This window comes from Eschrichtius robustus, chromosome 4, assembly GCF_028021215.1.
Source record: "Eschrichtius robustus isolate mEscRob2 chromosome 4, mEscRob2.pri, whole genome shotgun sequence".
In the NCBI taxonomy this organism is placed as follows: domain Eukaryota; kingdom Metazoa; phylum Chordata; class Mammalia; order Artiodactyla; family Eschrichtiidae; genus Eschrichtius; species Eschrichtius robustus.
In genome coordinates, this window is record NC_090827.1 from 107,518,029 (window position 1) to 107,544,609 (window position 26,581).

The following is a 26,581-nucleotide window of genomic DNA, read 5'->3' on the forward strand; positions in this document are numbered from 1 at the left end:
GGTGACCCTCCTGGCTCTGATGCCAACAAGATGTGAGATGTGGGACAGGTTGCCCTCAGCCTCATTTTCCTTTTCTATAAAGTGGAGTTACACTTGTCCTTCCATCACAGAAGCATTGTATGGATTTGATGAGATATTAAATATAAAATGCTTAGCATATAGCATGAGCCCAGTGAGTGCAGATAATATCATCGTCATTACTGAACATAAGCCAGATCTCTGAGCCTTCGTGAGAGTTTCATGAAATAACCTCAAATGCTCATTTCTGAAGATTTCTGCAAATTTGGGGACTTAGGCTCCTGGCTGTTCCCTGTCCCCGCATTATCCCCAGCAGGAAACTCACCTCCTCTTCAGTTTCCACAGCAAAAACCTGTCACACAAAGCATTCTGGAAGTTTCCAGAGGCAGTAAAGATCTCCAAAGCTAAATCGCCTGGGCTTGAAGTCTGACTCCAGTGCTCACTAGCTGTGTGACCTCAGGCGAGTTGCTTAACTGCTCTGTGACGCAGTTGCTCATCTGTAAAATGGGAATAATAATAGTAACCACCTCATTGGGCTGTTATTAGAATTATGTGAGTATATACATGGAAGAAGAGAGCCTGGTACACGGTAAATGCTATGTAAATGTTCACTGTCATTATTGTTGAATATTCCAACTTTGCATGGCTAACTCTAAGGGCCTCTCTCCATTTTTGTAGATCATCTCTCTCCCTCGTTTTCTCTTTTACTCTCATCTTCTTTTTCACTCTTAAGAGCAAGACCAATGCCCTCCTTATTTTCATGCCTAGCATTAAAGACCATATTGACCTTTTAAAATATTTCTTCAAACCCAGACAGGGCTCTCCTTAAGAGAATTCTGGGAAGAGCATTTTCTTTACCTCCGTAAGTGAATAAGTTCTACCTGCTGCTTGGTTGAGTTTTCATTATACAGTATGTCCTGTTCACTGCATGTCAGCACGTCAGCTCTGCACGTTTCCGGATGAAGGAGAGAGAGAGTGAGAGAGTCCCACAGATTTCCTAGGTAGCAGCTACCCTGGAATGAGGCGGCCGCGTGGGAAATGCTAAAGTTAGCAGCATCTAAAGGAGACGCATTATACAAGATAAAACCTGGGTTGTACCACCTGTCTCAGGAACAAGACTCCCCAGATTGAGATCAGGCTGGACACCCCTGGTGATTTCAACACCCCACAGCAGCCATCCCCGCTGCCCCTTCCCTGGCCCCTCTGACCCCACAGCAGCCCGGTCCTTACCTGGATGAAAGATTCAGGAGGGACCCTGGGGACAGACGGGGATGCTCAGCACGAGTCCCAGGAAGAAGGGGCTTTGTGGACTCTGCAGTGATGATAGCAAGCTGTAGGCCTTGTGGGTGGCATTGGGTGGGTGGGAGCACGGACCACCACAGGTGATATTAGAAATTCCTGGTTACTCCTATTCCAGCATCTGGAGAGACACACCTGACCTGCAGTATAGGTCAGTGTGTGAGGGGCAAAGAGTTTCAGTGTCCACCAGATTACCTGACATACTGGGGTGGGGACCCAGACATGCTGGATGAATAGGTGGATGGGCAGGTGGTTGGGTGGGTGGGTGGATAGATGGATGGATGAGTGGGTGGATGGATGGTGGGATAGTATGAGAGAAGAGGGGCAGGTAATGAATGAACTGTCTGTAGTTCCTGCTTTGCTAAAGGGTTTTATTGCACATATTTTTGTGATAAGGGATTTCAGAAATTGGGTTGTGTTTAAACTATAGAAATCACTATAATAAAATCCTAGAGGAGAAGGAAGATGATCAAGTAAATTTTTCAACATAATGGCATCAGAATACATTAAACTTTTATATGTGTTTAAATACTGTCCTTTTCAGAGAACCTTAGTAAACTTATGGGAAATCTTTTACAACTGATACGCTTTCACAATATCATTAATTTTCACTCTAAACATCATTTATTTATTTTACAAATATATGTTGAGCACTTGCTTTGTACTATGGCCTGTGCTGGGTATCTTATGGCCTCTAGGATTATTGGAACAATGTTTCAAAAGTAATTTGCAATAACTAAAATATGGTCTCAGAAGTCCATAATAGAAAATAAAGTATCAAATTTACTAGCACTTGAAAAGCATCTTCTCTTTAAAAATTAATAGCTCGGACTTCCAGGGTGGCACAGTGGTTAAGAAACCGCCTGCCAATGCAGGGGACACGGGTTCGAGCCCTGGTCTGGGAAGATCCCACATGCCGCGGGGCAACTAAGCCCTTGCGCCACAACTACTGAGCCTGTGCTCTAGGGCCCGTGAGCCACAACTACTGCAGCCCGCGCGCCTAGAGCCCGTGCTCCGCAACAAGAGAAGCCACCGCAATGAGAAGCCCGCGCACCGCAACAAAGGGTAGACCCTGCTCGCCGCAACTAGAGAAAGCCTGCGCACAGCAATGAAGACCCAACGCAGCCAAAAAGTAAATAAATTTATTAATAGCTTACTGAATAGTGTCTACTCCATCAGAAAATATTCTTTTTGAAATGATTGTTTTCTTTGCCTTTTGATCATGCTGGTAAGTGTTACACTATCAGAAATCACCTACCATCCTCAGAGGAGAAATTCGAGTTTCTGGCTGTACTGGTCCCTGAGTTAAGGAGGGTGTGTACATTTCTCCTGAATGATTCTGGTTTTAATCATGATCCTGTTGGGATGACATGCCATCTCCCGCCTTCACATTCCAGCTGGGACCTTACATCCATGAGAAGTAGAACCTGTGAATGTTCTGTCTCCTTAAGTATTGGCACAAATGTCAACATTTCCGATTTGAGACCCGCACCCCCAGAAGAGGCCACTGGGTCATTTGCTAATTCCCTGTTCTTCTTAGTTTTCTGACTTGGTGCTGAGGCCAAGTATTGCCTCGGGGTTCAGCTCTGGACCCAGGCTGTCCCACCCTAACCCACCACCCGTCCTAACTAACCAGCAATGGCGAAGCAGGTGGTCCCAAGGGAAGAAGAACCACGGGAAGTGTTGAATCCTGACTCTACCACTTATTAGCAGTGTGGCTCTGGGCTACTTACTCAGCTTCTCTGAGGCTCTGTTCCCTCGTCATAAAATGGGAGGGATAATGCTGGATAGGATGGTAGTAGGGCTTAACTGAGGACAGTTCTCAAGGGTTTAGCACATTTAGTGCTCTGTACATGGTATTGTTGTTACTGTTCTCTTGAAGCACGTGAGTAAGTTTGGGGAACTCGAACCAGCGCCTGCAGCAGCTCCCCACTCCAGCCCACCCCAGAGCCTGTGGTCCCTGCAGAAGAGGCTTCGGCCTCACCGTGCCCCTGACCTTCCGCTGCTCTTCCTTTTGCAGAGTCCCTGAGGCAGGAGCTGGCGGGGCAGCGGGCTGCCTGCTCTGAGCACCGGAAGGACTTGGAGGCGCTGCAGGCGGAGCTGAGGGCCCCGGGCAGTGTGGCCAGGCGACAGGCCATCACCCCGTGTCCAGGGGACAGCGAGGACCGTGCCGGCACTGCAGAGGTCAGCACCCCTGCCCTGCCCATGCCACACCCTTCTTGGAGCAGTGTCAGGGAGAGGCTCTGGGTGCTCGGTCACCCCCTGTCTGAAGGGGGGAAGAGCCTCTCTTTCCGCAGGCCTGGGGGACACTTGATGAGCCTGCAGTCTCCCATCTTTGGAAAGCAAAGACAAGTTTTAGGTGCAGCGTGTTATTTTAAATTCAGATGCAATGGGATCTCAGGGTGTTGGTGCCAGACAGGGTCCGTCCTGTAGACCTGCAGAGGGTTTCTCAGAGCACCTCCCCAGACAGACTCCCTGTCTAGACCTCCCTGTTCCTGTGAGGACAGGTGAGCTTGTCACCAAAGGTCAGTGCTGACTCTCCTTGAACTTTCTGGTCAGACTCGGCTCATCATCCCCCTCCTTGCCCTCCATAATTCCTACCTTGCTGGGTAGCACAGGGACTTCCTAACAACCCAGGCGTCTCTCCCCAGCCCACCACATATGGCTTCAGGTATTCATCTAAAGTGCATCTGTGTAAAGCCTTCAGTGGCTCCCTACTGCTACGAGAATAAGCTCCCAATGGTCAGTCTGACATTGAAAAGCCTTTACCCACTGGCTGCATATCCCCCTCTGCTCTACATGCAGGCTCTGCATCCTGCCTCGCTGCCTTTGCATATGCCCTGCCCCCTGCCTGGGACCCCTTCCTCCCTCTTCAGTGCCCAGCTGATCCTTCAGTGCCCAGCTGATCCCTCCATGCTGGGGCCTCCCCTCCACACCCGTGAGTGACCTCTCTACCCTCTGAGCTCCTGGAGCGCTTCCTGTTGCTGTAGCTCGGCTGGCACCCGCCTCTACTGCCTGTCCTGTTGGAGACCCATCACTTCATGGACGCCCTTGTTTCCTCGCCTGGACTAGGCATCCTTTGAGAACAAGCCACGTCTGCTTCATCTCATCCCCCAGCCCCACCCCCAGTGCTCGGCACACAGCTCTGCACACAGTAGAGTCTCCACCAGGGTGTGCAGACGGCCACGATTAGTTGGTGTCCCAGCCCTGCTGAAGATCGCAGGAACATGGGGATGGTTCATTCCAGATTTTGCTGGTACTGAGAGCCTGAAGACAATTTCTGTGTTTAATGAGAATTATTAACAAATGATGTATCACAATGAGTTCAGCTCAGTTGGTAAAGTCTAGCAGAGGGAAAACAGAATATGATCTGTTAAATGTTCTAGGTTGGTGGGGGCCACCTGGACCTGTGGAAGGAGATAGGGGAAGCATGGGATGGTGACAGCTGGTGGCTGGAGGGCCCAATATTGGGCCCTCTGCAATGAATGACAGGCTTGCCTGAGGGCTATGGATAGAGACCCGGCCTGGGTGGATGAGACGGTGCCTGGTCATCCACATCCAATCCTCAGCTCCACCTCCCTGGAGGGAAGCCCTGAACCCTCCCGGAGGAACAGCAAGGCCCTGGGTGATATCCCACACAGAGAAGAAGTATATCCACAAGAAGGAACAGCCCCAGGCAGCAAGAGTGAAAGGGGGGTGCAATGTCAGGATGCATTCCCAGGGTGGCCACCACTGCAGGTAAGTGGTGTTGCATCCACTGGGATCTTCTGAGGAGCCCCATGAAATAATTCTCAAGTCTGTCACAGCCAAGTACAGAGGGGGATGCACTTACCCGGCAGCTTCTCTCTCCCACTAGTCAAGGGTGGCCCCATAGGACTTTAACCAGGCTCTTCAGGTCATGCAGGTGTGAGTGCCGGGTGGTGCCCATGGGCATCCCACACTATGCAAACCGCAGGGCTGGAAGCAAGAGGTACAGGGCCTGGGCCACACATGCTCCCTGTGCAATGCTGTTCAGTCTTTGGAAGGGACAGATGCACAAACCTTCAGGCACATTTGCATGGACTTGAAAACTGCTACATTCACTAATCGGGGATTAACCCTGACCCCATTTAATGGTGGATATCAATCTTTGTATTTCTGTCTGAACCATTGACATTCAAGCATCATTTCGCAACAAGCATTCATTTGGCACCTGCTGAATCCCAGCCACTGTGCTAGGTGCTATAGGATTGGGAAGATGAAGAGGAGATGGCTCCTTCCCGGAACAGCTGCTGGTCTGGTGGAGGAAACCAGCATTTCAGCAAATCAGTGCACTTCATTATAACCTCTACACGGAGAGGATCTAGCTCTCAGAGAAGAGAAAGCTTGTCGCCTCTCCCCTGAGGGGTCGAGAAGGCATCACCAAGGCAGGAATGGTTGGGTGTGGAAGGCACCCTAGGTAAAGAGACAGGCAAGGACAACTGCGGGGCAGTGGATTACAACTGTGGTGGCCTTAGAGTCACCTGGGAAGCTTTCTGAAAAGACACAGGGCTGGGATGTACCCAGACCCACTGTATCAGAATCCTGTGAGGTGATGTGACAGATGGTTATTGTTCAGCAAATATTCACTCTCCCCTTCCTCTGCCCTGTGTGGTTTTGCTCCAAATTCACATGTTGAAGCCCTAACCACCAATATGATGGAGTTTGGGAATGAGAGACCTTTGGGGGGTAATTAGTGAATTAGTATCCTAACAAGAAGAGACTCAGAGACATCCCCCCCTCCCCCCACCTCCACACAGGTGCAGTGTTGGGCTTGTTTTAATTTAAGCCACATTCTTGGCTCACCAGCATTGTTAGACTTTTTGAGGGCCATATTTGGCCAACTCTCAAAGCAGAAAACTTTAAGAGACTAGACGTGAGCTCCTGAATCAGGAGCCCGATTTGGGTTTCAGGCTGGGTCTTTGCCGCGGCACATCTCTGGCTCTTGTCTGCCATCGCGCCTCCTGCAAACGGCTCTTCTGGCTGCTTTCTCCCTAGGAGGGGGGCGGTCCGGGCCAGGCGGGCTCCCCGACGGGCAAGGGCGCCGCCGAGCAGGACCCGAGCGAGGGATGCGGCCTCTGGGAGGAGAACTCGCAGCTCAAGGAAGCAGTGCGGCGGCTGCAGGCCGAGGTGGAACAGCACCGGCAGGAGGCGCTGCAGCTCCGCGACCAGCGCAGGTAGGTCTGCGGGTCGGAGCTTCTCTCCTCTGCCGCTTGGTGAGCCTCTGGGATCTCAGATTGGGTTGCACCCTCGGCATCTTCCCAAAGGAAGGATTCCCTAGTACGCCAGCACTTCACTGATGTTAGTCCTTTGACCCATGGAAAGTATCAGTGGTCGAGGAATTCTAGATCTCAAAACTGCCCAGGATTAGCCCTGAAATGGGGGGAGGGGTACCCTATTTCCCTACAGATCAGGGAATTTATGGAATCAAACTTAACGATGCCAAAAGTATCCTCAAAACTAGCCTTAGGGAGTCAGTGCAGTGGAATAGTTAAGACAGTTCTGTGTGCTCTTAACTAGCTGTGTGACCTTGGGCAAGTCTGCTAATCTCTCCAAGACCCTGCCCTTACCTGTAAAAGGTAGAAAACACCACCCCCTCTCAGGGCTGTTGTAGAATGCAGTGAAACGTATAGGAAGTTGCTTAGCACTGACCCTGGCACTCGGTAAATTGTGGTGGCAACTCTGATTTCCTTGTCCAGGCTGGATAGCCCTTTATCAAGTCCTGAATTCATGGCCTTTTTTCCCCTGGCTGGAAAGTTTATAACTACAACTTTAATTTCATTAATAGATATAGGACTTTTCAAGTTATCTTGTTTCTTCTTGAGCGAGCTTCGGTAGTTTGTATCTTTGAAGGCATTTGTCCATTTCGTCCCAGAGTTTGAATGTTCCAGTCCCCGGCATAAAGTTCAAGTGAAAGTAGGCCTGAGGCTCATCTGAGAAACAGCCATGAATCCACCTGGCCAAGGTGGAGCACCTTAAATTCAGTTAGGGATTCACCAGGTGACACTGGAATAAAGAGACTGGACCAGAGTAGGGGCTCCCAACCATTTCCGATTACAGCCCCCTCCAGGTGAGGAAAACGATGTCCCTCTCCTGGAGAAGGATATCGTCACACAAAAATATTCATGTACTTTCATAAGGTGTCAGGCCCCCTGAGGCTGGTCTGAGGATCCCTTAGTGCCCCACCCCAAGGTTAAGAAAAGTGATAGCTGATGGTCGAACATACGCTTTGTGCCACGGGCTGTTCTGGACATGGATTAATGTGGTTCATCCTTTCAATAACCCTATAAGGTAGCCACTGTTGTCAGATGGAGAAACTGAGCAGAGCGTAGCTCGCCCAAAGTCACGCAGCTAGGAAGTGATGGGGGAGGCTGCGGAGGGACGCAGGCAGCCTGGCTCTAAGTGGTGGTCTCCTAATCCCTCTCCCATCCTGCCTTCCCACCCTGGACCGCTGGTCTCCCAGCTCTGAGAGTCCACAACGTTCAGTAATTCTGATACAGAATCTCAGCCTCCAGGCCTACCCACCTCCCCCAAGTGAAAGGGGTGCTTTCTGGGACTCCTCTCCTGAGCTGTCCTCCACCCCTTCCCCCAGAAGGCTGCCCTTTGTGCTCAGGTTTCTCCTTCGTGGAATGCTGGGGTGGAAGGTGCTGAGAAGGGGTTCCACAAGCTGGACCCCACAACTCAGAGACCCCGGATCTCCTTCCCACTGTGTCCTGACCTTAGATTCTGCAGGCCACCCAGCAGAGTGGGGAGAAACTCCAGTGCCCTAGAGGTTCAGTCCCTAGAGCCTGGACAAGCCCAGCTGTGCTTCCACCCCGCCCCACAGGCTGCTGGAGGAGGATCAGCAAGCCCAGCGGGCCCGGGAGGTGGAGATGCTACGCCAGGAACACCGGAAGGAGATGCAGGCCATGGTGGCCGATTTCAGCAGCGCCCAAGCGCAGCTCCAGGCCCGGCTGGCTGCCCTGGAAACCGAGTAAGTGAGGCCTTGGCCCCACGTTGGGAGGGACTAGTAGATGTACCATTTTATTAGGGGGACCAACTCATCCTAGTGTCCCCAGGACTCTCCTAGTTTTAAAACTAGAAGTCCCGAGTTCCAGAAGCGCCTCAGTTCCAGGCGAACTGGGATGGTTGGCCACCCGTCCTTTTATGAGACTGCATTCCTGTCTTGTGCAGGGTACTGGGAATCTGTGAGGACTGAGCATGGTTTGACCCTCACACACAGAAGAAGATCAAGGCTACTTTTTTATGAGCATTTCCCCCTTCTAATGTGCATCATCTCATTTAATCTTCACAGCAGTTCTTCAAGGTAGAAACCATTATTCCCATGGATTGATTAAGAAAGCAAGGGCCCGTTGTGCAAGCATTCATTTATTCATTCAGCAAATATTTGTTAAGGGCCTACTGTGTGCCTTGCACTGTTTTAGGCTCTGGAGTTACAGTGGGAATAAAACAAAGACTGTGCTCTCATAGCACTCACAAATTCTAGATGGGGAGTCTGACAAAGAAATAAGCAAACAAATATTTAACTTCATATCAGGTAATGAAAGTACCTGAAGGTACTAGAAGGAAAACAGGATCAGTGTCTAGAGTGCCAAGGGTGGGCACGGAGGTGACATTTAAGCATAAAGAGGCGAGGAAATGAGAGAGCCATCTGGACGAAGAGCATTCCAAGCAGCCAGAACAGCAAGTGCAAGGGCCCTGGGGCCCGCTTCCCAAGACCAAACAGCCAGAAGGCTTAAGTGGAATGAGTGAGAGAGTGATGATAGGAACTGAGGTTGGCAAGGTAGCTGGGAGGGGTGGAGGAGATGCTGCACTGAGCAGGAAGGGGTTTGGGTGTGTTCGGATGGAGTGCACTGGGAAGCCCGTGTAAGGCTTTGAGCGTGACTGACATGGTCTGAGATACCTTTTAACAGGGTCACTTCTGACTGCTGAGAGGAGAAGAGACTGGGAGATCGGGGTTAGTGACAGGGAAATGAGGTCAAGCAGCACTAAGTAAATTTAAACGTCACCTGTCTGACCCTTAACTTGTGCTCTTAAAAACTGTCCTCCACTGGCTCCAATACAAAGCAACCCATCCAAAATCTGGAGTGGAAGGTTTTACCAGCTACCATCTAATGGGTACTTAGCACATGCCGGGCATGCATTATCTCACTGAATCCTCACAACCACCCAGTTTCACGCCCATATTAAAGAAGGAACTGAGGCTCACGGGCAAAATGCCCAAGATTACATAGCTAGAAAAAAGCAGAGCTGGGATAAAAGCCCGAGTCATCTCACCCCAAAGCCCTGGCCTCTTATCAACTACAGTCAGTAGATCACCGGCAGCCCTCACCCTCTCTCCCCCACCATCCAGAGGTTATTTCTCTCCAGCTTCACACTGAAAGGGCGGTGGTACCAGCTGCCCTGCTGCTTTGCAGAACTAGCTCATGCCATGCTCTCTGGCTGCCAGCAGGTGGGGCGGAAGCCACATCTGTAGTAGCATAACCTGCTGGCCTTGGCGTGGGTGGGGACGTTTTCCGGCTGAGGCCTCTCCTCCCAAACTTCGCTGGTTCTTGAAGCCCCACTGAATGTGGCATCCGTGTGCACACACAGGCCTTTGGTTCCTGGGCTCTACAGAACCTGGGGGAACTGACGAATGTCAGACTGGGAGTTGCAGTCCTGGGCTCCACCTGGAGCTCTGCGGCCAACTCACTGGGTGGCCCTGGGCAGGCTCTCTGGGCCTCAGTTTCCCCTTTGGTGAACAGAGAGTGGCCGGCCAGGCCAAGCAACATAGCAGCGCCCCCATCACGCCCACCTCTTCTCCCTCCTTGCGGTTGAGTCATTGCAGCACGGTGGCTAACTGCACGCCTGCTCGAAACAGACTGAAAGATTCCGGAGAGAAGCCAGGGAAGGGGGAGTCGAGGCCGGAGGACGTTCAGCTCATAGGCCGTCTGCAGACCTGCTTGAAGGAGAGGGAGGAGATCATCAAGCAGCTCACGGTGAGGCTGTCCGGGGTATTCGCTTTCGCCTAGCTCTTCCATGGGTGCCTAAAACTGTAATCCTGATAACCCTAAAACCACCTTACAAAAGGTCCTTGGTTATTTTCCCCCTATTATATAAAAAAATACATGCTCACTAAAAAAAATTAACACAGGAAAGTAGAAGGCAAAAAAAAAAAAAATCACTCTCAAGTCCCACACCATCTGCCTGATGTTGGTATTGGTTTGGTTTTTTTAACCTACAGCATTTGGGAAAATCTAGAATGGTTTGCACCTCACACTCATGTCTCCTCACACTTTAACCATTGCTTTAGGCTTTTGCCCAGCCTTCCTGTGCTCCAAGCTTTGGTTGAAAGTTCTCTGTAAGCCAGCTCCCAGTGGCTTACATCCAGCTCTGGGGACTTTGGGTGATGCACTCGCTCCCGTCAGCGTGGCCCATGCGGGTCAGCTAATTAGCCACATCAGAAGTCCAGCCTCTTCCCGCCATCTCTACCTTTACCACCTTGGTCCAGGCCCTGCTGCCTCTCATGCATGATGGAGAGTCCACTGGTCTCCCCACTCACTCCAGCCTCACCCCACTCTGTTGACCTCACAGCGACCAGAGTAATCTTATAAAAATGTAAGTCGGACCACAACACGGCTCTGTTCAGCACCTCCTGTGGCTCCCTGTCCTTCTTAGAGTAAAATCCACGGTCTTATGGTGGCTTACACAGCCACACATCCTCCCACAATACACATGCACACTTGTATCTCACACCCATCCTTGCAGCCTCCTGCTCCCCAGTCACATTGCTTCATGTCAAGACGAAGAGGAAAACTTAACCACCAACTGAAAATTAGATGATACTAATAAGGAATCGCTTGTTTGCTAAGTGTGACAAAGGTATTGTGGTTATGTGTTTTTTTAAAAAAGAGTCCTTATCTCTTAGAAACACTTATCAATGTTTTTTTGTTTTTTGGCTTTTTTTGGCTGTGTTGGGTCTTCGTTGCTGCACGTGGGCTTTCTATAGTTGCAGCGAGCAGGGGCTACTCTTCGTTGCGGTGCTTGGGCTTCTCATTGCGTGGCTTCTGTTGTTGTGGAGCACGGGCTCTAGGCGCGCAGGCTTCAGTAGTTGTCACACGTGGGCTCAGTAGCTGTGGCTTGCGGGCTCTAGAGCGCAGGCTCAGTAGTTGTGGCGCACGGGCTTAGTTGCTCTGAGGCATGTGGGATCTTCCCAGACCAGGGCCCGCACCCGTGTCCCCTGCATTGGCAGGTGGATTCTTAACCACTGCGCCACCAGGGAAGCCCTCAATGTTTTTACAGATGAAATTATACAACTGGAACTTGCTTTAAAAACAGTACAGCAGCAAAGAAAAAAGTGGAGAATGACACAGGTAAAGATTGGCCATATAGTGATTGTACCTGGGTGTTTTTCTTTGTCTTAATAACCTTCTGCAGTAGATTCTGCTCAGATCCTAAGAGTACCTGGATCTCTGACTTCCCTAAGGCTTTCCAAAAAAGCTCGCCCTTTCCTTCACAAGGGGCGCTGGGGACACAAAGGCCCCAGAAATAAAGGTGCTTCCTCAAAGCTTCAGTGGGTGGCAGCTTGAGTCCCACTGACTTCCCCTCCCTTCCCTGGTCTTTCCTCCTCTCTGTAGTCTGCTCTCACACAGCCATCTTCCTTCAAATTAAACTCAGTGTGCTGTGTAGTTAGGCTTATTTAGACTCAGTTGTATTGTTTTTCCAGGAGGAGAGAAGATTTCACTACGCAGCATTCCCCAGCGCAGTGTCCCATCGGAATCGGTCCTTCTCTTTCAATCCTCGCCCAGGGTATTTGACCCCTTCCATGAAGGTAAATTGGTCCTACTGGTTTCAATGCATTACATAATTCTGCTGGCTTTGTTTTACCCAAAGGTAATGGCAGCTTATTTATCAATTGTCCGGCATTCATTTACAGGAATATTCATTGAAAATAAGACCCCCAGGAAATAGTCCAAATTATTAACAAACAGTATATCTGGCTAGGCAGATTATGTGTGTTTTTTATTTTTATGAGTTTTTTGAATTTTCCAAACTTTTTATATATAAATGTGTCACTATTAATAATGGCTATATCTGGGTGATAGGAAGGAGAGAGAGAAGAGCAGGAATCCTTCACTGTAACTTTTTTTCCTTTTATAAAAATTTTTGGAATTTATTACAGTGAGAATATTCATATCCAAATCTCTCATCTGCTATCACAAAATCCTAAAGTGCTTAAAAATTTGTATTTTTTTGGTAACTCATAGGACAGTAAACCTAACCCAAGCTGAATTCATGTAAGCTCATTTATAACTTTTATATATGCCTCTTGGTGTGACAAAATGTTTAAGTTTCACTCCAGAAATATTAATGTGTTTGAGGACAAGGTGGGCCCAGCTTCTGCTGGGGGTGTTATATAGCCTTTTAAAATCTAAAACAAGATTTTAAATTAAAAAACACATTTGTCACCAGAAGTTTTGGATAAGAGATTGTGAGTCTGTGTTTTTTTAAAGCACAAAGTGGATTGGAAGAAAAAATGCTTTAAAAAATAACATGTAAGTTATTGCCTCCTTGCTCATATAATTTCAGTTGGGCAGGCCTTATCTACTTTTACAATAATGCCTCTTTGGGTGGTACTAACAGGCCTTTCCTTTAATACCAACAGAAAAAGAAGATGGAGGAAGTGCCCAGCCGAGTGGTCAGTGTGCCAAACCTCGCTTCCTATGCTAAGAACTTCCTGAGTGGTGACCTGAGCTCCAGGATCAACACTCCTCCGATAACTAAGTCACCCAGCTTGGACCCAGGCCCCAGCTGTGGCCAGCCTTACAAACCCACCCCATCTCTAGATGTAAAAACTGCCACAAGGTAGGGGGCCAAAGCTATGATTCCATTTTCCCATAGTCAGGAGGGAAATTAGTATTCCTTTCTGGTACCTGTTAAATACCCAGCCTTTGGGCCAATACAAAGGGTAATGAAACAAGCCCTGCCTTGGACAAATTACAACCCAGCCAAAAAGGAAGATATGTAAGAGAAGGGAAATAGGTCATTCTTTAGAAGAGGCACTACTCCTGATACCAAATTCCAGAAAACCTTTTTTTTTTTTCCCCATGGATGATTAGACAGGGGACATTGAATCACTTAGCTGACCACTTCAGAGTGGGTCACACAGAAGATGGACTCATCATCTGGCCTTGAGTCTGGATTCAAATTCTGGTCGTCCTTGTTCTTAGATTGCTTGGCTTTGGGCAGCTCACTTGACTTCTCTGAGTCTGTTTCCTCACCTCTAAAATGAAGATAATACAGCACCTACCTCATTAGACTCATGTGAGACTGAAGGAATTAATCCATAGGACATGCTTAGCACAAGACCTGGCACAGAAGCATTCAGTAATTTTCCACTATTATTATTAAGGTTATTTCTCAAGATTCATTGTATAATCTTGTAATTCTAAGGCCTCTTAATCTGTGGGTTTGGTTGATCACGCATGATGATCTCTGATACTGCCTTATTTTTCCAGAAGCCCTTGCAGCATGCTTCTCTTCCAGAAATGTGTGATTTCCCCTTTGTTTGTTGATTCCTTCCTGTCCAGCCTTCCGCTCAGAGCAAAATCTTTAATTCTGAGCTTTGAAGTTTGCATTTCTGAAAGGGCCCCTTCTGAAATGTTCCTTTTCCAAAGGCCCTGCCTGCCCAAGGCTATTTGGACAAATATTAGTGTGGAGCTGGAAGGACTTCCTGTCAGTCATTGAACAAGTCCAGCCCTTTGTGTCACAGCTGAGGACACTGAGGCCTGGAGCCCCAAGTACATGGTCTATTAACTGCCAGAGCCAGCCTGACTGGCCACAGTTCATCTCATTATCACACACCTCTGTTTAAAGCTGTGTTCCCACTGTTTTTTTGTTTTTAAGATTTATTTTATTTATTTTTGGCTGCATCAGGTCTTAGTTGTGGCACGCGGGATCCTTGTTGAGGCGTGCGGGATCTTTCGTTGCAGCGCGCAGGCTTCTCTCTAGTTGTGGCATGCGGGTTTTCTCTCTCTTGTTTTGGTGCGCAGGCTCCAGGGCGTGTGGGCTCTGTAGTTTGCGGCATGTGGGCTCTCGTTGAGGCACCGAGCTCAGTAGTTGTGGCGTGCAGGATTAGTTGCCCCGCAGCATGTGGGATCTTAGTTCCCTGACCAGGGATCGAACCCGCATCCCCCGCATTGTCAGGCAGGTTCTTTATCACTGGACCACGGGGGAAGTCCCCCCACTGTTTTATAAGAAGCTTCACAAATACAGTTAGAGACCGTTCAGACAGGTATACACTGTACTTTCTTACCTACCGTCTCCCCTTTTCAATTTATTAGGCTAATTTCACAACCTCATTGAAATGCCAGAGCACATCAGATAACTTTTGAAGAAGCCATAAAGTGTAATACTGTATTGATTAACCATTTCTTCTTTTACCTGTTTTTGGAGGGGGTTTATTGTTTAATTTGTGCCTGAAATAAATAGTACATGTTGCAAAATATGCCTCATTAGTGTTAAGTGAAACAATGGAGAACCTTCTGTTTTCAAAACTGGAATTAGATGCTCCCTCTCCATCCCCATCCTTCACAACTTGTTTCTAGCTCCTAATATTGGCCCATCATGTTTTAGTATCTTTTTAAGAGTAAAGAAGCAGTTATCTTTCCCTGAAAAGATGGTAGAGTATTAAGTTGTTTATTGAATAATTTTCAAAACCATCTAAGAAAACTTTTTGTTTGTTTTTAGGACACAAGATGATGAAACAGCCCAACCCAAAGAAGTCCAGCAGAAGCAGGGCTCAGCCCACCAGGAATGGTTTACCAAATATTTTTCTTTCTAAACTGATCCTTAAACTGATCATAAAGTGGATATTTGAAACACATTTCTTTTGAAGCATCTGATTGAAGGAATGAACTAAAAAGCCAACCAACCAGATAACTTGCTTGTAATATGATTTACATACATAGCTAAAACAAATTCTTGCATTAACATTTCATACTGTTTCATTGTGACATTAAGATAAAACAAGCCAGTGTTACCAGAAAGCGCCCATAGGGAAATATTATTAATGTTACTGATGACCTACTCATGGTATTTCTAGTGTCTATAAGATTGCAATCCGCCTTGTGGAATATCAGACTTTGTGATTTCCATGGTCTACTTTTAAAGTGGTTTCATTCTCCTAGGACGCTGGTCATCTTCACTTGAAAAGTGTTTCTATGTAAATGATATAATTCCAAACTACACATGTAACCTCAATAGGTAGAGGAATAAAACAAAGCTCAAAATAACCAGGAAAGCCAATTTTAAAAAACCAAAGAAAACAAAACTACTAGGAATGGACTATAGCAGACCTTGGCATACTTGGATCAAATATTTTGACTTCCTAGGTCCAGGACATGAAGAAGATTATAGAGGGCATAACACCTACCTCAAAGGGGCTTTCTGAAGTTTAAGCAAAATATGGGTAATGATACTAATCATGAATTGGAATTAGGCCTTGCCAGGATTTTTCTGTGAATAACTGAGCCTCACCCCGTCATACATCTCAACTTCAATGACTGTAGCATCAACTTGGTCATTTGTGATGGTTTCTAGATTATTCTTTGAAGTGAAAGATCTACTGAACTGCTAGTCTTGCCTCATGGTGCATTGCTTCCCCATTGCACGGATGCTCAGCAGATTAAAGGGAACTGGGAATGGCCATTCACAATGCTGACCTCGCTGTCAGTCCACGCTGAGCTGTCGGACCCTCTGATGGAGCGGTGCAATTTGACAAGACTCAGTACAACTTTTAGTGGTCAAAATATGTTCTCAATCCTTTGGTGCTGGCCCAGCAAGTGGCCCATAAACAGTTGTCTATTCTATGCACCATCAAATCCTTGCTCTTTGAATAAAACTTTAAACAACTGGGCAATAAAAATGGTTGTGATTTGTATTGATTTTCCAAAGAAAGGTGAAATTAGATGAAGGCTGAACTTGGAAATAGAAAGTTCACGTTAACCTCAGTCAGATCATCTTCAATAAAACGTAGCTGCGGTGCTTTGCGACCACCTAGAGGAGTGGGATAGGGAGGGTGGGAGGGAGGGAGACGCAAGAGGGAAGAGATATGGGGATATATGTATATGTATAGCTGATTCACTTTGTTATAAAGCAGAAACTAACACACCATTGTAAAGCAATTATACTCCAATACAGATGTTAAAAATAAATTAATTAAAAAAAAAACCAAAAACGTAGCTGCTCACGCACTTATGTCATTTTGAGAGAAATGCAATTACAACTCAGACTCACAATTTAAAAGTAAATTTACTACCTAATCAAAACACATGGCCCAATAACATAAATTTTTAAATGCAAATACTTGTTACTATCCGTGTAACATGCCGTATTACTTTTCAGTATCAAGTACTTTTTAGTTTTGTTACCTGCTTAGGGTGAGCATTGTAGGATAATGTTTGTGTTTTAAAGACTACATACAGGTAGTTCTACTTTTGTTTGTTGAAATATTTTCCCACTACTGTGCAACTCCTGATGACTAACAAAGGAGGCTGCACTTTATACTACTGTCCTTTAACTCAGCATAACACATGCTGCAGGGATAGAATTTTACTGAGACCCCACATCTGTCTTGACTCCTTTCTTGTTGCAGGTAAGTTAAAGATCATGTTAAATTTCTAGGTTATATGCAAACAATTGTGTCTGTTAAGTAAATCTTGGCATGCTTCTATCATTTTTTTCTTTAGGACATATTCCACATTTTTCTTTAGGACATTTTCTTTAGGACATATTCCATATAAAGCATCAAAGGATACACCTAGGCTTTTTGTGTGATACTACCAAATTACCAGAAAGTTTCTAGCAATTTACACCTTCACCAGCAGTGAATGAAATTCTCTCTGTACCCTAGATAATATATTGACAAGGAAATTTGAGAGATAAAACATTATTGTTTTCTCTTGAATAATCTGGTTCCATCCATCTCTCAAGAGCAGAGTGGTCTAGAGATGATGGGGATGGCTTGGAGGTAACAGCAGACATGAAGAGAAATGAACTGATTCAGAATTGATTCAGGAGGGAGAAACAACAGGATTTGACGATAAATCTCTTTAGGCATATTTATTATGACAGAGAAGAGGAATTAACATATTCCTGGAGCAAAACTGGAAAGGAACATTGTGGCGAACTGTTTCTTAATTGGGGGAGAAAAGAATGAATTCACCCAATCAGCGGCTGCACACCACATACCTGAGTCCTTACTACTGCTCTGCATCAGTGCAACATCCAACACAGCAGTTCCAACTGAGGCTACTCGGTATATACTCATTCTCCAGCCTCTATCTGGATTCTGCAAGGGCAAAGCTGGGAAAGTAAATGGAATTATGATAGGGACCAGCTTCCTAGCATCCTTTAGATTTCTCAGAATAGCACTAATTTCCACCATTACCCACAAGATGCAATATTGGTTTTGATCTGCTACCTCCTACTAGCTCATCTGTCATGTTCTCCCCTTGCAGGAGATAACCAAAGATGCCCTGGGCACTCACAGTGGCCACTGAGCATTAAACAGTTATTTTGTCATTGTCCCTTTGCTGAGAGTCGAGACAGTGTAGTGATAACCTGCCAACTGCACCGTTCTTACATGCAGTATTCCCCCTTAGCTTCCAAATGTTCGAATCCGGGCACTGACAAAGTTCCCTTCCACTGGGACACTTGCCCAGGGCACCACTGGTGGGATCTTCAATAACTGGGCCACCCGCTTGAGCCAGTGACTGTACCTCACATACCCTCAGGATGCGTCTTCCTCGCCAGTTGGACAGTAAGCGAGCCAGTCCCCAACCCCACCCTCCTGCCTGCTCTCAGGCCGCGTCCGTGGCAGCGTGTCAGTCGGGCCCTCCAGGAGGCATACCCCGACACAGGTGGAGGAACAGACCACGAGAAACCCACCTATAGTTGAATGAGTTGGCTTTATTACTTGTTGGACACAGGGAGAATGTCCATCATGGAGAATGGTGGGGCTTCTCAGAAAGTGGGTGTTAGAAAGAACCTACTGTAAGATTTTTGTCATTGGTTGGGTGATTTCCAGGAGGGTCTAAAGAGCAGGGATTCATTCTGGATTGGATGCTGTCAGAAGGCAGGGGCAACTCTATGACTGGGTGTCTTAATAAATCTTATCTATAAGAAGGGCAGACCAGAGATAAAGCTGTAAATGGTTAAAAAAAAAAAAAAGAAAAAGCAGTCACTTATTTTTTAGCCAGGAGAATGTTTGGTATTTGGGGGGTGGCACAGTGACTTGTTTTTTTTTCCCCTGTGCTTAGACAAAGTTGTGAAGTGGTTTTGGTTTGCCTTACTTTACCATGGTCTCAGAACAGCTTTGTCTAGGAGGCTGGTATCCTGAGACTGCTTCTGTCCCGTAGGACAATAACATGGCCAAGCAGTGCTGGGTCGGCATCCCTTGTCAGGGGCAGGTTTCCGCCCTTCTCAGGGGAAACACCTGTGTTGAATAAAGGGGAAGAAGCAGGAGGCAGGAAGAGCCTTCAGATTTTGACGGAGAGTTGACACCCGTATAGAGAGCCAAGGAAGATTTGGGCAAGAGGCTTAGACAACAGCAGAGTTTGGAGAAAAAGCCTCGGCCAGGCTGAAGAGCTCCAGAGCAGGGACTGCCCATTAGAGGGGTCTGTGTTGGGCAGAAATGACACAGATCCAGTGTCCCCACTGTGCTTGGTCACACCCAGGAAAGAGCATGGCCTTTGAGATAACTGAGCAGGGCTCCTTTGTGGCCTCCAGTGGCCCAGGACCAAACCCTCAGGAACGTCAACATTTAGAGGTTGGGGAGAAGAGGAAAGAGAAAAGAAGGGGAGATGTGTTAAAGAGAGTAAGAGAATGAGTTCAAATAAAGAAGATGATGAAGTGTCACAGTGAAGCAGCTGGGAGCCATCACAAGCACAGCTGGAGCTGTGGAGCCACACGTCACAGCCTGGGAGTGGGGAGCGTGGAGGAGCTGGAGACTGAACGAGGGGCCGGGAAATGGGGCAGTGCTCAGGCATCGCATCGCAGCAGGGAAGACCAAGAATTCTGTGAGCTGCAGGGGGCAGAGAGTCCCCAAGGGGTTAAACCCTAGAGAAGGCAACTGGCCTGGACCCAGATCATTTGTGGAAAGGTTCATCTTATACAGGGTAAGCGCTTCAGCAGATGGACCAGGAAGGGAATAAAGATGCCCTGAAGATGCGGGTTGGTCTGTCATCCCCAGAGGGAAGGTGAGGGAAAGTCCAGCTGATGGCTCATTACTTTCTCCTTGAGGGAGAGGGCATCCCAGAGGGTTTTCTGTTTGTCAACCAGCAAGATGTCACTAAAAAGGAAAAAGATATTTACAAACAGAAAAAAGTGAAATGTTTACGTGCCAGAAAACTTTTGAATTTAGTAAAGAAATGACAGTAACTGGCACACACATTAATTCAAAATATTTTTACTAAGCACAAAATAGAATAGTTCCTGAACTTTTCACTAAGCACCTCTTCATTACTGAAAGAATGCCTAAAATGTAATCAATTTAGTTAGGTTTTTAATCAAGAAATCTACAGCTGCCAGTCAGAGCTTCTGACTGTCACGAGATGACCAGGTTAACAACCTTGAAATCAGATAATGTGATTGAAAACAACTTTTAAAAGCTTTGTTTAACTATATACTCCGAATGAGGAAATTCATTGGCCTCCGGCTGTGTACCATACACAAACGCACACAAACAAAAATAAGTACTAAGTTATTATGTATAAAAGATAATAAGTGGTCCCTATATATTCAGAGGGGAATAATGCCTACTTCTCATGAGGAACAAACAGACAGATCACTAACTGCAGAGGGAGAACCAAGCAAGGCTGGCAGAAGAGACAAGAAGTCCTGTGTCCTGTGGATACGACGGAGAGGGCCTTTGGAGGCTGCAGAGACCAGGTGCCGTCCAGGCCAGACGGGAACTTGAGTGGATGTCAAGGTGGGTGGGGCGGGGCCTTCAAGGCTGGAGGAAAAGCGAGCCAAGACACCGAGTCACAGAACTGCTGCCTGCTCAAGAGACAGTGCAGCACTGGGTGAGGGAGAAGGGCTGTAATCTAATGAGGGAATGTGAACAACAGAGAAAGGAAAGCCTCCTCCAAGGAGACCAGGCACAATGCCGGTTTGTATTACTCAACAGCAGACCAGGCACAATGCCCGTTTGTACTTCTCAACAGCGGTTCAACAGAGAAGCTGAGGTGGCCTGTGTGACCGACAGAGGGTAAAGTATCTTCCCAAACACTGAGTCTCCCATGCACCCTGCAGCCAACCTCCCACCTCGAGGCCCCAGTCCCTTGGAATCAACACCACCCATTAGCAAGAAATTCATTAATGGAAAAATCTGCTCCAAATAGCAGAACAAACAAACAAAACTCAAAACTCAGAGATAATCACAGCAATCTTTAACCCTCACACTTCACCTATGCCCCTATTGAGAGCAGGGTCCATTCTGTTACTTAAACGGATTATTGCAGAAATGAATATCACTAGCATATCACTGCTCCTACCCTCCCCCAAAAGTAAATGAACACTACACAAAATATAAACTTACCCCAAATAAAAGTCAACATTAACTTAAGGATACTGCTGGACTCCTATAGCACTATGTTACTGCAGTAACAGTTACTACGCTAACCTACGATATTATAATCCTCTTCCAACCTATTTACAAAATATCCTCATTCTGAGGTTCTGGAAGTGTTACATCGTTGCATTAGACTCCTCTTCTTTAGGTAGTTCAGTCTCGAAAAACAGCAAATTTAATATTTTTGTATACTGCCACTGATGGGTAAATTATCATACAAGGCCTACAACCAAAATCCTCATCCTTTGATATGCAGATCAGATCATACAAGCTTTTCCCCTCAGATCATACAAAATAATCTAAAACTGGAAATAGAGAGATAAACACTCATACAAAAATAAAAATCATAAAAACAAGCAGCCAAAAACATAAAAAGGAATCTGTAAATGGCACCATATTAACAGTCTTAAATTTTGCTAAAGACAATATACTTGGTTTACCAAAGCAATAAACATTTTATAAAGTACTCCAGAAATAACACTTATAAAAATAGGGGGAAAATTTTAGATGAGAGCACAAAACTAAAATCATCTCACTCTCTGGCAAAGAGTTCTCCCAAAAATGTCATGTCTACAAGAAGTGATGTTTGACAAAACTGTGTCTGGGCTGACTCAGCCACCAGCTCACGTTCAGGTGGCTTTTCCTCAGCTCTGTTTCATCGGTGCAGGGATATTTGCAGACGCCTGCTCGAGGTAGGCCAGGGAACCCTGAGGGATGTCAGCTGGCTTTTTGTGCTGCATGTTGATGTCCTCCAGCACCTGCTGCCAATGTCTCAGTTTTGTTAAGTGTTTCTGGACCAGAGCATCCTTTCGCTGTAATTCGTTCCTCAGTTCCGAGACATCCTACAAACAAAAGCAATGAAGCCAGAGTAAACTCACAAAACACAAACATAGTTCCTGATTAGTTAAGAGCACTAAGAAGTAAATTCAAAACAGAGAACCGACTGAACCATACTAGGCTGATTACTCTGTTTGGCTGCATACTTTGAATAACCCAAAGCAACTCTTCTCATGAAAGATGCCTGCTTAACAGTTTTTATTTTTAATTCATGTTCTTTTAGTAAGTAATACACACATTAGAAAATTCCAAAGTACCAAAGTACAGGCAAAAAGAAGTCAGTCTCTTTCCCATCCTGGTCTCCAGGCACTCAGTATATCTCTCTGTCCAAAGGCTACTGTGAGAAGAATCTAAAACACTGAGAATCTGAAACACATGTTAACTGTTTTAAAAGAATCCACAGCCACTGTTCTATCATTTCAGATTATGAAGTGTTAAAATCTCATTTTCAAGAGCTTTTTAATGAGTAACAGTATTAAAATCCTGTATTAAGACCTGGCCTTGAACACACCTAGACTGTCACTCAGGTATTCAAATCAGGAAATGATCTGATATGGTGAATTGTAAGAATATCACCTTCTTACCATTCACGTTCTCAACAGCTGTTATCAAAGAATAAAACGAACATTTTGACTAATTGCTCAGCTTGTGGGAGGAGTTATTTCAAAAACTGCTAAAAAAATAATCATCCCAATTTAGTATTTCCCACTGGGGGCATCACTGTGTTTTGGGCAGGAAGATTCTTCCCTCTTCCACACTGCAGGGGGCAGGCCCTGGCCCTATCCACTAAATGCCATTAATGACGACCTCAACACACTTCCAAATACCCTGGTTTCAAACAACTGAGATAAATGAAATCCTGAGTTTCAAGGAGCCTGGGACAGAACATTTACTTTTCGGTTCCTTGAACAAAATTGCCTAGAGCCCTTCCTGTGTGTAAGGCACCAGGGACACACAGATCAGTTCCTGTTCAAAATGAGCTTATCATCTACATTAATGGTTTTTCAACCTTTCAAGCAGAACCTTTTTCTTTTAAAAGAAAAATCTTCCATAAAAGCCAGTGTATGAAACGAGTAAAAGCCGAGAGCTGCTGTGTTTGAAGCACCGCTTTCCACCCCTGACCCCCAGGTCCAGGTTGTCATGAACACTGACAACCAACATTTTACACTCAAGCTATGAAGCCCCACTATAACTAAGGGGCAAATGGAGCACCTCATTTAAAGCATAAATGGAATTTTGACAACATCTGCTCTTCCTTAAACTTAGGGAGAGAAATGAGCTTGTACCTCTTTGATAACTTGCTCTGGTTTCTGGACAGACAACTGCAATCTTTTTTGTAGGAAAAAACATTCTGTCTGTCTCGCAATATCTAGAAATTTCTGGATACACTGATCAACACCTTAAAAAAAAAAAGACCAAAATATTAAATTAAGAAAAACACTAGACACATATATCTCTCTCATAAATCAACAGTTGGAATATCAAAACAGCACCTTCTTGTAGATGTAATCGGGGATCTTAATCCTGCCCACAGCAATATTATTGACCCCAACCCCCTATGTGTTAAGCAACATTAACTAGCAGATAATCTGTGCTTTTACCAGGTGAATAAGAAACCTAACTACAACGCAAAAGTTCTTCTGAAGAAAGACAATCCGGAGATCCAGCAATTAACATCATGATTTCCAGTTAAAATGAAACATTAAAACACAGTACAAAGAAATCAGAAGTACCTCTCTGGGGACAAAACTTGGGCGAGGAAGGGGAAGCAAAAAACTTAGTTCTTTATTTTTTTTAAAAGACATAGAGGAATTTTTTTAAATTTATTTATTTTATTTATCTTTGGCTGTGTTGGGTCTTTGTTGCTGCACGCAGGCTTTCTCTAGTTGTGGTGAGCGGGGGCTACTGTTCGTTGCGGTGTGCAGGCTTCTCATTGCAGTGGCTTCTCTTGTTGTGGAGCACAGGCTCTAGGTGCACGGGCTCAGTAGTTGTGGCACGCGGGCTCTAGAGGGCAGGCTCAGTAGTTGTGGCGCACGGGCTTAGCTGCTCCGTGGCATGTGGGATCTTCCTGGACCAGGGCTCGAACCCGTGTCCCCTGCATTGGCAGGCAGATCCTTAACCACTGCACCACCAGGGAAGGTCAACTTAGTTCTTTAAAAAGCAGTACACACTATTGGTCTTCTTTGTCTTGGTACCAATACGAAAAGCTCATTCATTACAAGTGGCTCATTATGAGTGACATAAGATGTCAATAAACTGAACAAAGAACCAGCAGTATATAGAGATTGCACAAATCTTATTCCCTGGAAAAGTTCTCTTAGGATACAAGCGGGACTGAAACACATCAAGTGTAAAATCAGCAATGAGGGAATTCTTACCAGTTCGAATTTCTTCCTGATCTGTACCATTGACATAATCCTGACTCACCAGAGAAGCAAAACAAGCCTGTGTGATCAAAACATATCACAAAAGAAAAAAATGTCATTCACACATCAAGAATCTTACTTTAGAGTAAGAAATAACTTCTCTTGATGGAAAACGAAGGCTGAGCCGAGTCTCGCGAGAAGACTAGGCGGGTGATCCAGGTAGCACCTCTCCCCACCCTTTTCACTTGGCTAATTCCCAGTGCCCGCCTGGGTTTCATGTTTTCTGGGAAGCCCTCCTTGACAGCCATGCCCAGATGTGTTCTCAGAGTATCCCAGGTTTCTCCTATCAGAGCACTGATTCCACAGCACAGCAGCTGCCTGCCATTTATCTGTTTTTTCCACTGCACAGTCATGAGCTCCTTGAAGGCAGGAACTGTTTTCTGTGTATTCTTAGCACCCAGGACAGGTCCTGACACATAACAGGCTCCTTCACTGTTTGACAAATATTCATCAAGCACTTGCTATCTGCTACCACTGGATTAGCACCACAGATACAATGAGAGGAGGGAGGGCAAAACAGGTGTTCTCTGACTTCACAGAGCCTGATGTAGTGTGCTACAAAGAGCAGCAGGGCAGGGTCGATGCGGAAGTGATGTGTGAGCTGGGGGAGGGACCTGGAAGCCCAAAGAGAAAACGAAGAACACAAGCAGAAGGTCTCCTATGGCCAGAGTAAGAAGAGATGGGTCTGGAGCAGAGACTTGAACATGCAGAGTTAGGAAGACCACAGCACCTCTTGGGCTATCCCAACAGCCACAGGTAGCCACTAAAGGGTTTTAAGCATTAGGGTGCTGGTGGTCAGCTGCGGACTTCTTTCTACAGGGCCAGTGTTTCAGCAAGAGCTCACGATGAGAGCCACCTCACCTCTCAATGCTAGATGCTGCTCTAAAACTTAACCTGTCCCTTTCCTTTACGGTTTAGCCCCACCCCAAAGGCGTCTCATCCTCCTCCCAGACGGAAGAGATTTCTCTGTTCTTTAAATCTGTTGTCTCCAAACTTTTGAATGTACACCCCATCAGCAAAAGCATTTTGTCCACGCAGCCCCAATAACACGTTCATTTACAAACTATGTTTATCAACTACTCTGCTATTATATACAGTATAAAAGTCACACGACTAGGATTTAAAATGTAGAAAAGGTAATTCCAGTTACAAGTTACTTTATTTCCACACGTTAATGGCTCATCTTCCACTTCAGAGACCACAGGAAGCCATCTTATTTCTAAGCACTTATTTTTTACCTCTCCTTTGTCTGCTACCACTCCCCATCTTCTTTGGTACAGGGTTAATGTTTGAGCAGAACTCAGAGTTTGGGTCACCTCTGCCTCTCTCCTCACTCCCCAGCCTTCCTCCTCCTTCCTCGGTCCTTAGTACCAACCTCCCCACAGTAACTCTTAAATAACTCCATTCAGCTCCAAAAGTCCCACTACTTTAGCACCGTTTAAGGGTGGAGACCAACGGAAAGGATACAGGACATAGGGGTGGACACTGCGGTCCGGAGAGGATGAGCACGTACTAAACACGCAGGGACGCGAGAAAGGATACTCAGGGATGGAACCAAGGATCGGGTGGGAAGGGAACAAACCACTGAAAACCTAGAAGGGTCCCAGGGTTGGGGGTAGGCAAAGTTCAAGTCCACGTGGCTCCAGAAATGTCAAGTTTACGCATCTCCGCCAGCCGACCAGAGGAGAATTCCGGCCACCATTCAATGTGGAGACTAAATGCAAGCGACTTCGGTGCAGGTATCGTCGAAAAAGAGAAGCTGCGCACGCGCAGCATACGCTTCAGAAAAGAAGGGAGGCTGGGAACACAGACGCCCACGTCTTATCTTACCTCGAACGATGACTCCAACTCGTCCACCAAGGTACTGTTCGAAGTTCTCGGAACGCCTGGTGTGGCCTGAAGAAGCGAAGCCTGGGCCAAGAGTCCCGGCGGGGGTGGCGGGGGTCCGGGTGGCTGCCCGGAGAACATGCCTCCCAGCGGAGCCGCCATTTCTAAAATGGCGGCTAAGAGACTCACTGCGCCTGCGCAGGAGCTGGGGCCCGCGGGTCACGTGCTATGCCTGGTCACGTGACGGTGTTGAGTGCCCGTTGGCGTCTGTTGGACGCCCGGGAAACATGTTGTTTGGTGCTTCGTGCCCTCTTCTTTCCGGTCACGCAGGCAACCTGTCTTCTACTTTTGCTTTTTTAACTTGAGAATTGAAGGCTTTGATAGGGTTTAACACAGTTGTGTGGAGAGGGGAATCAGTAACTACGGTGGAGCGAGCCCTCTGGCGGAGTCAGGATATTCCTGTACTAGCCCGGCCTTTGCTCTCAACTCTTGCAATGACTTTGGCCCAGGCGCTTTCTCTGGGCTCAGTTTACCCGTTGGTAGA

The 26,581-nt window shown here is 46.5% G+C and overlaps 2 protein-coding genes across 2 annotated transcripts in view; one reads left to right on the top strand and one right to left on the bottom strand.

Moving 5' to 3' along the window:
* Positions 1-15,157, top strand: part of FAM184B (family with sequence similarity 184 member B) — a 118,213-nt gene extending 103,056 nt beyond the window's left edge. The window contains exons 12-18 of the mRNA XM_068543180.1: positions 3,338-3,501; positions 6,334-6,512; positions 8,162-8,308; positions 10,196-10,313; positions 12,041-12,145; positions 12,980-13,179; positions 15,064-15,157. Of these exons, the coding sequence (XP_068399281.1) occupies positions 3,338-3,501; positions 6,334-6,512; positions 8,162-8,308; positions 10,196-10,313; positions 12,041-12,145; positions 12,980-13,179; positions 15,064-15,157 (1,007 nt within the window). The remainder of the gene's footprint in view (positions 1-3,337; positions 3,502-6,333; positions 6,513-8,161; positions 8,309-10,195; positions 10,314-12,040; positions 12,146-12,979; positions 13,180-15,063) is intronic.
* A 2,264-nt stretch (positions 15,158-17,421) lies between these two features.
* MED28 (mediator complex subunit 28) lies at positions 17,422-26,217 on the bottom strand. Its single transcript, XM_068543181.1, has 4 exons — positions 26,041-26,217; positions 24,163-24,229; positions 23,071-23,183; positions 17,422-21,789 (listed from the first exon to the last, which is right to left on the bottom strand). Exons 1-4 carry the CDS (start codon positions 26,197-26,199, stop codon positions 21,592-21,594), a joined length of 537 nt encoding a protein of 178 aa, XP_068399282.1. The 5' UTR covers positions 26,200-26,217; the 3' UTR covers positions 17,422-21,591.
* Positions 26,218-26,581: the final 364 nt, after the last annotated feature.